At 40.9% G+C, this 14,638-nt stretch overlaps 1 protein-coding gene across 1 annotated transcript in view; it reads left to right on the forward strand.

Annotated features, from left to right (window-relative positions):
• Positions 1–14,638, forward strand: part of ERBB4 (v-erb-b2 avian erythroblastic leukemia viral oncogene homolog 4) — a 419,420-nt gene that overhangs the window by 386,990 nt on the left and 17,792 nt on the right. Inside the window, exons 21-25 of the mRNA XM_009887598.1 lie at positions 515–670; positions 3,439–3,514; positions 5,463–5,609; positions 7,534–7,631; positions 9,544–9,714. Of these exons, the coding sequence (XP_009885900.1) occupies positions 515–670; positions 3,439–3,514; positions 5,463–5,609; positions 7,534–7,631; positions 9,544–9,714 (648 nt within the window). The remainder of the gene's footprint in view (positions 1–514; positions 671–3,438; positions 3,515–5,462; positions 5,610–7,533; positions 7,632–9,543; positions 9,715–14,638) is intronic.

Consider the following 14,638-nt stretch of genomic DNA (forward strand, 5'->3'; position numbering starts at 1 on the left):
GGGTAGTGAAAATTTGTGTCCAACTGAAAAGCATTTGGAGATGGATAAGAAGCTTCATCTTGAGTGGAAGACACTTGCCTGGAACGTAGAAGAGCTGGAGTTGTTTTGCAGTCTGACCTAATGTCCGTGGGGCTCTGGCTAAGTTGATTATTTTTTATCATCTTCAGATTTAGTGTCTGAAAAATTAGGGGCATAATATTTCTTTTCTTTGTCTTACATTTCCAGGTTTTAAACTTGCTGGAGCAAAGGAGATGTCTATGTGGGTTTTTGTTTTTTTTTTCCTTTGGCAGTTACCATAGAATCTTACAGAATTGTTCAAATTGGAAGGAACCAAAAGTCATCTAATCCCACCTCCTGCTCAGATCAAGGGCAGTATTGAACTTCTGCCCTCCAGGCCATTTTCTTATTGTGAATACTAATAAGGGAACCAGAAATTTTACATGTCACCAGTGAATAGTAGTTCTAAAAATCAGGTAAGACTCATTAAGGTTATTTGCTGTTCTTTGTCTTTCAGGGAATGATGTACCTGGAAGAGAGGAGACTTGTCCACCGGGACTTGGCAGCCCGTAATGTCTTGGTGAAATCACCAAACCACGTGAAGATCACTGACTTTGGATTGGCCAGACTTTTGGAAGGGGATGAGAAGGAGTATAATGCTGATGGAGGGAAGGTGAGTGCTGTACATGTCTGGAAGTAAATATATTACTGTGACAAACCTCCTGAAGTTACTCTTTAGGGCAGTATATCCTTATGGGACTATTACCTGTGTAAGAAAATCTGTCAGTGACTTAGCAAACTGTGTTGTGACAGTACACATAAAAGCTGCACATTTTTTGCTCACTGAGCTTCTCTAGATGCCAAAATATAATTGTCTGAACAGTTTTCACACTCAGAATTAGGTTTTATTCATATGCATCATTTCGTATCTTGTTTTGAAGACTTCTGAAGTCAGTTCAATGAATGACGTATGTTGTAGCACATTTCTGCCAAGCCCCTTTCTCTGGTCAGTATGGACCTCAATAACTTGCAGTCCCATTTTCCCAGACAAGTAATTTTCCAGAAACTAAAAGGAAGGCCACAAAGCATATTTGTATTTGTAGCATGTGAGAGTTTACATATGCTCAGCAAAGAGCCACCTCTTCTATCACACTGGAAGAGCCTGTATATGCCATTTCTTGCATCCAAGTCTCCAATACCACGCTGAATGCCAGGCCACTAAAAAGCTAGCTTGAGGATAATTTTGAAACCAGACATTTTCCCATGTTACTTTTCAGCATACCGCACAACATTCATGCTGTGCCTCACCTTATTTCTAATGCCTTCAGATTAATGCATTATAAAATTTAGAAGGCTGTAAGTAAAGGCTGTAAGTACATTCTGCTGCCGGCTGCTCCCTAAACATCTTGAAATTCCACATTTCAACCTGTCACAAAATCCCAAGGGATTCTGCCTCTCCTGTCATTCCTTTTCCTGAATGTTCAGTTTGCTTTCTGTCTACTTGCTATCTTTGTTTTTCTGTGCTCACTCATGCCCTTGTCTGGGACAAACAGCTGTTGCCAGTGTGTGCATTTCTCCTGGATGGGCTGCTGCTTTATTTGTGTGGCTGCTGCCCTTGGCAGCTGCTGCGTGGAGTACAGTCAATGAGGTGAAGAGCTTGAAAGGAGTCACCGGTGCTTTCCCATTTCCCCAGTAAAGAGACCTCCTGGCAGGGAAGGTGGAGTTTTGGCAGTCTTCCCTGATTCCTTCAGTTCTCTGATCCCCTCTTCAGTAACCCCTCTGCCTCTTCCCTCCATCAGCCAGTGAATGACAGAAAATGAGCTGGTCCTTGCAAACCAGCTGTTCCCTGGCAGCTGTTAGATGGTGTCTTGGACTTGTGGGGCCAATCACACTGCTGGGAGTTCTGGAGCAGGTTTTACACATCAGATGTGTCACTTCCCCGTTCCAGAAAAGTGTCCTGTGAAATCCAGCACACAATTGCAGCTTAAAGTTTTATAGAGAGCATGCTAAGAAAGGCTCAGACTGGACAAAAGGGAAAACTTTTTCACCATGAGGATAATGAAGCAGTTGATCAAGTTGCCCAGGGAGGTGGTGCAGTTTCCGTCCTTGGATATTTTCAAGTCCAGACTGGATAATGCCCTGAGTAACTTGGTCTGATCTCATCGCTGACTCTGCTTTGAGCCTGAGGTTGGACTAGAGACCTCCTGAGATCCCTTCCAACCTGAGTTATCCGATGCTGAGCAATGCAGCTTTGCTACTTCAGCAATTGTTCAAGTTTGGAACAACCGAGTCATATTTAACGGGAATGAACGTGATACACTTCTGCAGAGTTTAGTGGAGGGGGATGAACTGTCTTTGCAAGTGCTAAGCCAACCTTTATTAGAGAGTGCTGCTTTGCTGTAACTGTATAGGTTATGTTCATTAGCCAACTTCATGGAAGGTGTTTTCATAAGGGTTTGAATGAAGACACATCCTCTGCTTTGACACCCACCATCTGTTCAGATTTTGCGTGCAGTTACGTACGTCTCTAGCTTATTCTAGCACATCTGCCATAGTTCCAAATTAGAGGCGACCCATACAAGTTCATGCCAGGTAGAAATCTGGTTTTAATGTCTGTCCATTAGAAATTAATGGACTGCAAGACCGTGCCTCACAGGCCCAGCTCAGCAATAGGAAACACTGTGAATCTCATTTTAACATGAACTCAAGAGGGCGAACCCTTATGCCAAACCTAGGTTTGTGTTTGCCTACACAGCCTTCTCTGTCAGAAGAGGTGAGCTCACCGCAAGGGTGATTCAGAGCCAGAGGCTAACTTGGGACTTTTGACTTGCTTTCAGGAGCAGTTTTTCTCACTGCAGTAATGGTACAGAGAACTGGGAAGGCTAAGTTCCTAACAAATATTAGGAGTTAGAAATTAAGCACTGTAAATTCTCCCCATTGCCTGTTTACTCTGATGATGCTTATGTGGACAGTGAAGTATTATGGACACAGCATTATTAACTAGCCTCATTAGAGAGCAATCGAGATAGGAGTGTCTGGTTTTGTAAACTGTTGAGGCAGAAGAGCTTCTGTATTCCACTTTCTCTGCTGCACTTCAGATTTAGGAGGATTGGATGTAATTTTTGCATTGGTCTCATCTTTATATAGTATGATTAAAAAGTGAGTTGTTCCACTACATCTGAATCAGTAAAATTTGGGTGGTATAAGAATTTATATGAGAAGTTCTGCAGATAACGGAATTTCTCACCTCCATATGTTTTGTGAGGCAAAGCCCCATTCTAGAGGGCAAGAACAACCATTTCGACTGCTGAGTGGTGCTGCTTTTTTTTAAGCTTGCAGCTGAAATGGAAGCAGGGAGGAATCTGATGTCTACATACAGGTTCTATCTGTATTGTTTTAATATTAAATTTCTAATTTTGCATTTCTATTGTCTTTCCCTAGATGCCAATTAAGTGGATGGCTCTGGAGTGCATACACTACAGGAAATTTACCCATCAGAGTGATGTTTGGAGCTATGGTAAATCTTCATGTGACTAGTTTAAAAATTTGCCTCTTGTAAAGCTACAACTATGTTGTGTTACTGTGTTAAAGATACCTTCGTTTCTTAGAGGAGTTAATTCCAGTGGGTTTTGCTCTTCTTTTTTTTTTTTTCTTTTCTTCCTTTTTTTTTTTTTTTTTTTTTTTTTATGTGTAACTCTAAACAGCAATTGTTACTTGTCTCCTGCGTTAACTTCCCTGCTCACTAAAGTACATTATCATGATGTCCCTGCTGGGATGACTGCCGTAAGCTCTGGGCTGGTAGTCGTTTGGCTGATTATTATGACAGAAGAAGGACTCTTTCAGCTCAGCCACAGATTCATAAAAATACAGCTGCAGGTCATAATTTTCAGCAGTCCTTTGAAAATCTTAACTCTAAAAGCCATGAATGTCAAAAAACATTTTCAGGCTTATGGGACTTTCTGTACCTACAGTCAGATAAAAGGGAATTTGTCATAATACAGAGCAAATACAGCAAGAGAATGAAGGCAAAAAGATGAGCTCTCCAAGCTAACTAAAACAAGCGTCCATTTAATTTCATAGATAACTTGGGAATTGGTTAGACAGGTCAGGTCATGTGGACTCCACACACACCAAAAAAAATTTGCATTTGAGAAAAGAGATGTCATTTACTGTTGTTAATTCTGTGATCCAGACAAGCTATTGTGCCACAAATGCTGAGCTGCCTGCCTGTTTATCTAGTGTAGCTATTGCAAATAAAATCAGGTGGAATTTTGCAGCAGTATCTAGGGCTATGGACTCCTATTTGCATTTCCTGTTGCCATATCATTTTGAGATAAGGTGTACAATTCTATTCATTACTCACTATTACCTGTGGGTAGCAGCAAAAGACACTGTTTGCTGTGACTGGTTAGCTGTCCTCTTCTATTCAGCTGAGAAAAACATATGAAAGTTAAATCAATCATGTAAAGCTGCTCTTTCTCTTCAAATTCTGTATACCCCGTATCACTTAGGAAAAAATATGCCTCCATTTATGAAATTCATATTAAATGCAGGAACCCCAGAACATCTATAATCAGAAAGGACAAGGCCAAAAACAATTGGCAAGTTATAGTTATTGAACGTCAACAAAGAGGTGAATGAGGGTGAAATAAATGTGTGTTTTATACATATGGTAATTTTGCCCATCACCTTTCACATTAGCGTGACAGCTGGCAAAATATGGTTGCTGATCTGTAGATGTGTTTAAAATGACCTTTGCAATAAAAATAAAAGTTTAACTGGTGTGAGAACAGCATTTTCAATATCTAAGATTTTGTTTGGAGGATGAATTCTGTTACTTATGATATATGATCTTTATTTCCAGCTCGGATGCCAAAACAAATCCTATGGCTATTCAAAAGGGAATCTTGGTTTTGAAGCACAGCACTATCATAACTCAAATCCATAAAGTGATTTAAAGAAAAAAAATAATGCAAGTGGTTGTGAATGACTTACAAGGCAAAGACAATGACAGAATGTTACTCAGTGCTTTACCTTTGTGGGAAATTGATGCTCTAAGTTAGGGAACATCTGCAGTTTTTCCCCTTAAAATAATAGAGTACATCAGCCATTCATTTTCTCTTTTGATATGATAAAAGAGTGCGATGCATTCTTTTGTTATTAGATCCATTTACTTTACCACCATTTATTTGTCTTAGACCTTTCTATTGTGCCTCAGATCTCTCATGCTGCTTCTTACACCAATAAAAATGATGGAAGTTGCTTTTGAAGATTACCACAAAGCGCTGTTACACCATTTTCTGGAGCTTTTTAAATGGCAAACCAGACTTCGGTGTTTTTACAGACACTGGTAATGAAGAAGAGATTGCAGTCCAGAACTGGGCCAGAATACTGCGCTGTAAGAAATTGTGAAGGAATCTGAGTAGTATGACCTCAAATACTAACACCCTTTTTTTTCTGCCTAGGAGTCACTATCTGGGAGCTTATGACGTTTGGTGGGAAGCCGTATGATGGTATCCCAACTCGAGAGATCCCCGACCTCTTGGAGAAGGGAGAGCGGTTGCCCCAACCTCCAATCTGCACTATTGATGTTTATATGGTGATGGTGAAGTGTAAGTAATTGTCGCTTTTAATATCACTACGCTCAGTGCAAGAGAGACTTTATTTTTGAACATTTGCATCTATATTCTCTGACAGTGTTGGCTAATAGGGCAGGCTGCTTCAAAACAAAAGCTTCCCAAGATAGTGTAAATTCCATTTAAATACTGTATGCACATTTTTTGCAATTGCAAAAGATATGAATTTAGCCATGAAGGGTTGAGTTAGCTCAGCTTCTTATTACTGTCAGATGGTATCTCATATTCTTGCTGTGAAGTCAAAATTATGTGATTGTTATTGTAAACCCTTGTCATTTCCATGACAATTGATTTTGATGTTAAAAAAGATAGTATTAAACATAATTATGGTACATGGATACCCAGCCAGTGAAGGTTGTGAGGAGAAATGCTAGTTCCAAATATTGAGGAAAGAAAGCATGAATCTTTTATTGTTAGTAACAAGAATGATGATTGCAATAGTAATAATAAAAAGAAGAATTAAATTAATACAAGAAATGCTACAGAGAGGATAATTTTTTATCATTCTTAGTCCAGTACAATAATTTATGAATATTTTTACTTTAGGAAAAGAAAACAGTCTGCCTACCCTTTTATCTCCAAGATACCCACACTAGCGACAGTATCCTCCAAGGCTATGCTTCTAATTTAAAAAGAATTAGGAACATCTCTCTGGTATTTCTGGCTTAATTTAAGTGCGATTAACACACAGACATCTCATCCATCTTACATAGTCCTTTCCCTTTTGCTTTGTACACTAAAACACGAAAGAAAGAAAATAAAACTAGAAGTAGTAAATAACGTATCTTCTGAAAACAGTTTTACTGTGCATGCAGGTATGGAAATTGTCTGAATAGTGCAAGGGGTTCATGTTGGTGGAGTGCAAAAATGTTCCATCTGATAGGATTTCTAATGAGTATGAGGTGAATCTCAGTGGACAAAAGGAAGTCCTAGTAGATGGGGCATTTTGGAAGACGTAATGTTACAGCTAGGTGTACAGTCTTAGTCCTGTAATGTTTATGTGAAATTCTTTATAAGCTATAGTAGCTTTGTTTTTTCTACATTGGTCACTTCTTCAGTTAAATGGCATGAAGGAGACAAGGCTCATTTTGTTTAGCCTTCCTGGCAAATGCGAACATGTTCTTGGGAAGCTGCTGATAGAATCTTCCATTAGAAAAAGCTGACGGTGAGAGAAACTAGTTGCTGATGGTGACTGCCTATACCACCTACCTGTTTTGCAGAAAGCCTTAGCAGGAATTGAGAATTGTTGTTCTTAATGAATGTTTCTTGGAGAGTGAAGGACAAAAGAATCACCCTTACTCAATTGAAATGGCATCTAATGCCTTGTGTGAGGTCTGTGTTAATGGTGCAGACACATGAATGCAGAATTATCTGAAAAGCAGATGCGAGGTCAGTCATCCTGTAGATCTGTTGCACAGCTCTTTTTAATCTAAGTCACTGTGGAACGGTAGGTCAGTTAAAGTAAAATTGTATTTAGTAGTAACTTTGTAATAAACCCACTAGACTCGGATGAGATCAGATTCATTATATTACAGGTTAGACACATCCATAATAAAAGACTATCAGAGCTGACATCTAAATGAGCAAGACAGACACAGAAAAATGCAAGGCATTGTTTCTGTCTCTATTTTGGAGTTGGGGAACAGGAGCTTAGAGCAAATTAAGAAGAAATCCATGCAGTGTGGAACATCTAGTTTTCTCTGGGCAAGAGCAGATGTTTTCCATTTTAGATGTATCATAGAGTTCTGGTTTTCCATTCTTCTGAGCTCTTTATTGCGTCTTATCTTTAGGCCACAGCTATCAAGGGCATCTTTTTGCTTCAAACTTGTGCATTTTTAAAACCCAAATTTCTTCCCTTGGCAATTAACTGTTTTCTTTCTCATCTTTCATCTGTCCCCAGGCTGGATGATTGATGCTGACAGTCGGCCTAAATTCAAGGAGCTAGCTGCTGAATTCTCTAGAATGGCTCGAGACCCTCAGAGATACCTAGTAATTCAAGTAAGCAACTCTGCAACATCGGGGCGGGGGGGGAGGAGAAGAAATCTGTCTATCAAACCTGTCTGTTAAGGGGGTTGCCTTTGAATCTCTTAACTTCAAGGTGCTCTTGAACTTAAAGCTGACAGTGACCACAGTACTATACAAGAGTGAAGTAGAATGACCAGTGTCAGTACCTAAAAAAAAAATAAAAATAAAATCTGAAATTCACTTCCTAAGCTTGTATGTATGAGCACATATACGAGATCTGGCTTTGCAAGCTGCTCAGTACTTTGAATTCTCTCATGAAACACCAGCGGACAGTGGACCTACTTTAGACCAAGCCACAGAAAATGTATCCAACTATTTGGTAAGGTCCTGAGATGGTCCCAGTGTGTGAGGAGTTCAAATGAAAATGAAAAATCAGAAGCAAGGTGATGTTGAAACACCAGAGACCAAAGCATGGAATTAGTTTGATCCAGGTAATGATACTCTCATGCCATATCTCATGCTATATCTGCTCCACAGCATGAAGTACAGGGCACAGATGCATCCAGCTGGTCCTTAGCTTCACACTGGCATAAGAATGTCTAGCTGAAGAGCCTCCAGAAGTACAGTCGCTGCCACTTTATGTCTCCTGATTGCTTCTGGGTCTAGCGCTCGTCTCAGCATATGGTGTTCCATTTTGCTGCGTAGACATGCTAGCCTACCTATGGTGTATTATTGCACAGTGTGAATGTACGCTACTCTCCTTCAGCTTGAGGAGAAGTACAATATATTTGAAAAGTAAAATACTAGTCAAGAGGATTTGTGGTGCTGAATGTGGAATTTCTCTTGCAGTATTCCCCACTGTGTTAAATTGTAAGTTCAGCTGATACAAGCGATTCTGGAAAAATCAGTCTGATTAAATTACTTTGTTAGATAAGACATGTTCCCCTATTCCAAATACCTCTTCCCTCCCTTTCTCTCCTGTGGCCTTCCCTCCCCTGTTGTATAGTCTGGTGGATATTTCATCCTCTGATGCTACTACTCCAGTGATTCTTGCAGATAATATAGGCCATGTGCTTCTTGAGGAGAAACCAGGGTAACTCCATTGCACTGGTATCTCTGCCGTTATGACTCCCCATTCCCCCCAGATGCAGTCAAGAATGACGAGCTTGCTGTTGAGCTTTTAAACCAGCCTGTATGCGCCCTGTAGCACAGCCATCATTCCCTGCTGGATTCTGCACATGGCATAATAATTCTTGTGGAGTGGGAGGCCATTCTGTAGCCATGCAGTTAAGTTTAGCATCATTTCTATGGGCTGCTAGGTGTTTGGGGCATGGGCTGCTTTTTGTGATGCTTTGTGGTACTGAGCAAAGCGCAGCCCTGATTTGCCTCTCCAGCTTGTAGATGCTATTTCAATAAAAATATATATCATTGTTGTTGCTTTTGTTGCCTGGTTTGATTTTTATTGCTTTCAGCTCTGTTATATTCTGCAGAACTTTCCATATGGATGAGAAGGAAATTGAGCCTCCAAGTCCCTAAAAATACAAATGAAAATAAAGCAAACACCCAGACACAGCAGTTTCCATGTTATTTTTCCCCCCTATGTGAGCCTAAATAGCTGAGATATTTCACAAAATACATCAGGCCTTGACAGAACTTGGGTCAGAAACTGAGCTTGTATGGGAAAAAGAGAGAAGAAAGAATAAAAGCTCAATCACAAGAATGCCAAAAAATGACTTTGCTTGATTTATGTAGTTATTCCCTTTATGTCATCACAGTCCTGGTAAAAAAATCAAAACAAATGACGTGGATGTGGTACTTTAGAACAAACAAAGCAGCATGTGTGGTCCCTGCAGCCTGGCTGCCAGAGCATGAAGAGGCTGAAGTTCCCTGTTGGGAAATTAATCCATCTTCTGACCGTTTTCCTCTCTCAATACAATCTGTTTAGGGAGATGATCGTATGAAGCTCCCAAGCCCAAATGACAGCAAGTTCTTCCAAAACCTTCTCGATGAGGAAGATCTGGAAGATATGATGGATGCTGAAGAGTATCTTGTTCCTCAAGCCTTCAACATCCCTCCTCCCATCTACACCTCCAGGACAAGAATTGATTCCAACAGGGTAAGAGTAAACTCTGACAGAAAATACTGGTTATGATAAAAACACAGGTGGAGATTTAAGTACACTAATCAAACACAGGCCAGAGTTGCCTTGGGAATTACAAGCTCCCATTGTAAGAAGAGTGGCTATAAAAATGTTGTCACTGGGTTTCCTATTCATTGTGCCTCAGTGAATTCTAAATTAATAGCTCAGCCTTGAGTGAACAAAGGCTCGACTTGAGCTGCCTGTCCTGAAAGCACAGCTGAGGCTTGTGAAGTCAAGCAGTGTTGTTTCTCAGTTGTGTACTGTCCTGGCCAGGAAGTGCATGGCTCTGATTCTCCCACCCCTGCAATCCTGTTGTCTTGACGGGGCTGGCACTGATGTAACTGAGGGCAGCTGGATTATATAGATAATGCTGCTTTTGTGTCTCGAGCCAGATTTCAGACCCACCCCCTTTTCCTGTTTGTATGTGATGTTTTCATGGCCCTCCTTCACAAGCATGTGTTTTGGCTGAGCACGTCACAGATTTTAGCATGTTGATCTTTGTTACATCCCTGTCAGGGGAGGAAATGCTTTTCATTTTACAGGGGGAGCTGAGGCACAGAGAGTCTTCCGGTGGAATTCAGCTCACATAAACCTAACCATCAAAATGATAGGGACATAATCTAAGCTTTTCATCTAGATTTCATTTTGTGTCATTGGAGAAGGGTGGGTGTGTCCAGTAGGTGATTATTGCTGCCTGCTCTGGACATTTACAGTGGGATAAGTCACTTTCTGGAGGTGTCTTTCTCATTGACTACTGGGAGCTCCAGAGCAGTCTCAGACCTGGGGTGTGAGCTCTGATGAATTGGATCCTGTCCTAAACGCCCTAGCCTCAGTGCCACAGGAGCCCTGCTGCAGGTGGGGACCTGAGTTCAGAATTTCCAGAATTTCTTTTCACTCCTGAGCTACCTGCCCACAGCTCTGACCTCTGCCTGTACTTGCACTTGACTCCATCCTTTTAACAGATTAGGTGCCGCCCCTTCTTACCATAAGAGATGGTGAAATGCATTACTAATGTGAGAACATTCACACAATCATCAGATGTATTTAATAATTAGAGGATTGTTTGCTTTCTCTCCATGCTCCTTTTAGTGGAAAGTCACATTTTAAATACTAAGTGGAGTCTTATTGAAAAGTTGGTATTTATTCCTCATGGTTTAGAAACCTTTTGGATGTTTGCCCTTAGCCAAGGTAGTTCCAAATTCATACCCTGGTCTGAACTGATTACACTGTGTGAGGCAGGGAAGAGGTAAGTGAAGGAGCTCGGAGGGTATAAACTGGGTCAGTGTTCATGCTCTGACTATACACTGCATGAAGTTTTTTCGCCTCTTCTGAGTAAAGCAGTGCTTTTCTGGAATAAGGAAGACAAAATCTGATCTTAAATAATATCCAGTCAATTCATAAGAAAATTGCTACTGTTTTTAAAGGCAAAGAGACTAGAGAGTTCTTTGGAAGAGGCTGGGTTTTAGTCCTCCTGGCTAAGCTGGATTCACGTGGCGTTTCTCCTGCATCACTGGAAGGCAGTGAAGGGGAGATGATGCATGCGGGGATGATGCATGATTTAGCAATAAGCAAGAAACCTCCTCTTTATGGCAACAAGAGTTAATTTTTAGTATTGATGCTGATGTGAAATAAGTCAGTTCTACTCCTAGCTCTCCTGGGAGAGGTTCTGTTTCCTTTGCTGCCAACTTCTGAGAAAAGAAGGAAATGACAATAGTTACCTTTGAAAGGTGCTCACTGGCACACTGTTGTAAATTACTGTAGCTTTTTTTTACACAGTGGAGTACTACTATTTACACCAACACAGGGCTGAGAGAGCAGAGTCAGACCCATAAGGTTTCCTAGATTCATCTCACTCCCGTATTTGCTGGAGACACTGGGGCACATTTAAAGGAAGAAAGGATTAGTAGGAAGATGTAGTTGCCTTTTCAACAATTCCTTTTGTCCTCTGTCTTTAGTGTTAGCTGAGCAGAGGAGTCCACTAGAGCTGAGGGAATAAATTCCAACAAAAAATCCTAGAGTAAATATTCTGAAAGTTATTTAAAATGTGCTGTTTGGGCAGCTGACATGCTCACTGGGATATTCATGGAAAGCAAACATGGGCATTTATCATTATTATTATTATTGTATGAAAATTCAAGTAACTTTCTCACAGCCTTTGCCCAACTTTAAACCACGCTGTTGCAGCTGCTTACACACATATGATCCCCTTGAAGTCAGCAGAGCTGCAGAAAGAGACCCCGTGCCTTTATTTTTACCACACAGAGGCTCCATCACATTCTTGATGTGACGTCTCCTCTCCGCAGCTCGCAATTTCCCATCTTGGTTTGAGACTGTGATCTTGTACCAGTCAGTGGGAGCTTTGCTTTGCAATTCAATTTAATGACAGTAGTGAGACTGTATCCTTCTTTCAGTAACTCCTACTGCTGGGAATTTTTCTCTGGCATCGTATGACAATCTAACACTTAAACAAATCTGGAATTACCCTTTGCCAAAAGTTTTCAGATTCTGAGCCAAGTTTTCTGACCCATGTAACCCCAGAGAGGGCAGCTGGGGGACAGAAAGCTTGCATCCAGTTCGGTATTTTTGCACCCCTTCCATCTTTATGGTGTTTTTCTTTATTGTAGGAACCTCTTTATGGAGGGGTCATTTTTAAGGCCAAAAGAAGAGATGGGCAAAGACGTTGCCATTGAACAGCCAGCTGATTTATAATAGCACTTGCTGGTATCATTGAAGACTGATTCCTGTCCCATAACAGGATTACCAGTAGAATTTTGACACTTACCCAGTGTCTCAGATTAGCTTCAGATTCAGCTTTGTTTGCTAACAAATTTGCATCTCCTAAATGTACTGCTAGTACTGCCGTATAGGTGAGTCCATCTAGATTGCAGGAAGGCCACAGCACCATGTTGCTGGAGGGGCTTGGTGCCAAATTGAAAGCCCCATAGCATCTTAGCATTCCTGGTTTCCTTTCCAGAGTTTTTTTTTATGGATGTAGTACATTTGTTTCCTCTCTGTGGAGAAGGCTACATACTTGTCTGTTGTTTTTCTGAAGCACTCAGGTTCTTGGTACATTAACTATTCTTCCAGTGAAGATCCATGTTGATTTAAAACAAAATACACAGTAGCTCCTTTAAGGTAATAGTGCATCTGCTGTGCATAGTTCAGTACAGATGGATGTCAGCTACGGGAATCACACAGAATTGAAATGCTGTCAGAGCTCTCTATCTGCAGTTGTCTGATCCTGTCTTTGTGTTTCCTTTGGATAGTTTGCGATTTATGCCTCTTTGGTGTAGTGAATATTAATGTTACACAAACTCATTGTGGTGCTGCTACAGCCATAGATGCCAAATGAATTGATACAGCTTAGGTAGTTTGTGTTCACTGTGTCTGGCAAATTAAATTTTACAGGGAGATTGCCAGGCAATTTGGTGCAGTAAACCACACAGACAAGACCTACATGATCTTCGTGTCATTCTCGGAGATCAGAGCATGAAAGACACTGTATTTCCCATCTTAGTTGTTCAGATTGTAATTTAGTGAAGAAAGTCAGTTATGTGATGGTAGAGTATTGTGCTTCTTCTCTGGGCATGTTGTACTGACAGCTTTAGTTGAGTGTTCCAGCGGCGCAGCTCTACTGGATGCAAAATTGTGCAAAAAGAAAGCAGGGAGATCGTGAGCCTGCTCACATTTTGGCTTTGAAGTCAGGGAATTAAGTAAGAGCAAGAGCATTTACTTTCTAAGGAAAGCTCTGAAGTTACTCCAGGATGATTTCAGTCCTAAATCCTTGCAGCTTGTTGCCTGAGAGAGGCACCACTGGATGTGGTTTGCATAAAACACTGCCTGCCTTACCCCTCACATGTAAAGACAAAAGGTATTTGGGTATGAATTAATAGCACAGAGCTGCAGCCCATGGTAAGAAGACTGGAAAGAGGGAAGCCTTCCTGGGAAGTTTCCAGCACCCCGGGAAGTGTCACATCCTTCTTCCTCCAGGTATTACTGGGGTTTATGAAGCTGCGAGGCTCAGACACAGCTTCAGCATTTCCATCACAACCGTGCTGGTTCATACTAGCACGTCTTTGGGACCTGTACTGCCAGACACAGAAGTCTGCACATGCTCTAGCCCGTAAGAGTGCCCTCTGTTATGAAGTCCATCCTGAGACTGATGCAGTTTTTAAATAAAAAAATAGCATCCTAAGCTAAATTTAATGCTTTCTTTGCATCTGAAACTGTTCAGTTGCAATTTCAGCTCTTTGGCTTTTTCCAGCTTTTATTTTCCGTTGTCTAGAGATATTCTAGAAATATGGAGTTTTAGAAGCTCTGTGCTTCACAGAGATAAGCTGAATCCTCGGCAGTGTTTCCATGAGCACAGGACCCCAGCTAGTGCTCGAGTGTCCTACATTCACAGCCATTAGATGATTCATTCAGGTATTTGTAATGAGTACTGTCCTGTGTGCACAGAGATAATACTAATACAGAAATCACTCTGTGTACCCCCTGATGCTTTTTGCTCTAAATCCTTGGCTAATTCCTACTGAAAACCATCTATAGTGTTTACTACTCACTGATACTGTGCCTGTAATTTTATCCCATACGCTATATATCATGGAAGCACCTGCCAACCCTGCAATTAGATATCAGGCTATTTTTTTCAGAGGTGTCTAATTCCGATGTCCAGGGAGACTGTTCTGCTTGGCTAAAGCAGACTTTGGTATGCCAAAAGCCAGTTTTCATTGCAGCAGTCCTGGTGCAGCATTAGGTCTGGTAGTGTTTCATGGCTGAACATCTGTATATGCCTGCGTATAAAAAGATTATTCCAGAGAGAAACCAGGCAAGAAGTTATCTTTATGCTTAATTTGTTCTGGTTTCTAAATTTGAAAGGTAGCCATTTTCAAATCAAAAG

Source organism: Charadrius vociferus, unplaced genomic scaffold (assembly GCF_000708025.1).
Source record: "Charadrius vociferus isolate BGI_N301 unplaced genomic scaffold, ASM70802v2 scaffold136, whole genome shotgun sequence".
Taxonomy (NCBI): domain Eukaryota; kingdom Metazoa; phylum Chordata; class Aves; order Charadriiformes; family Charadriidae; genus Charadrius; species Charadrius vociferus.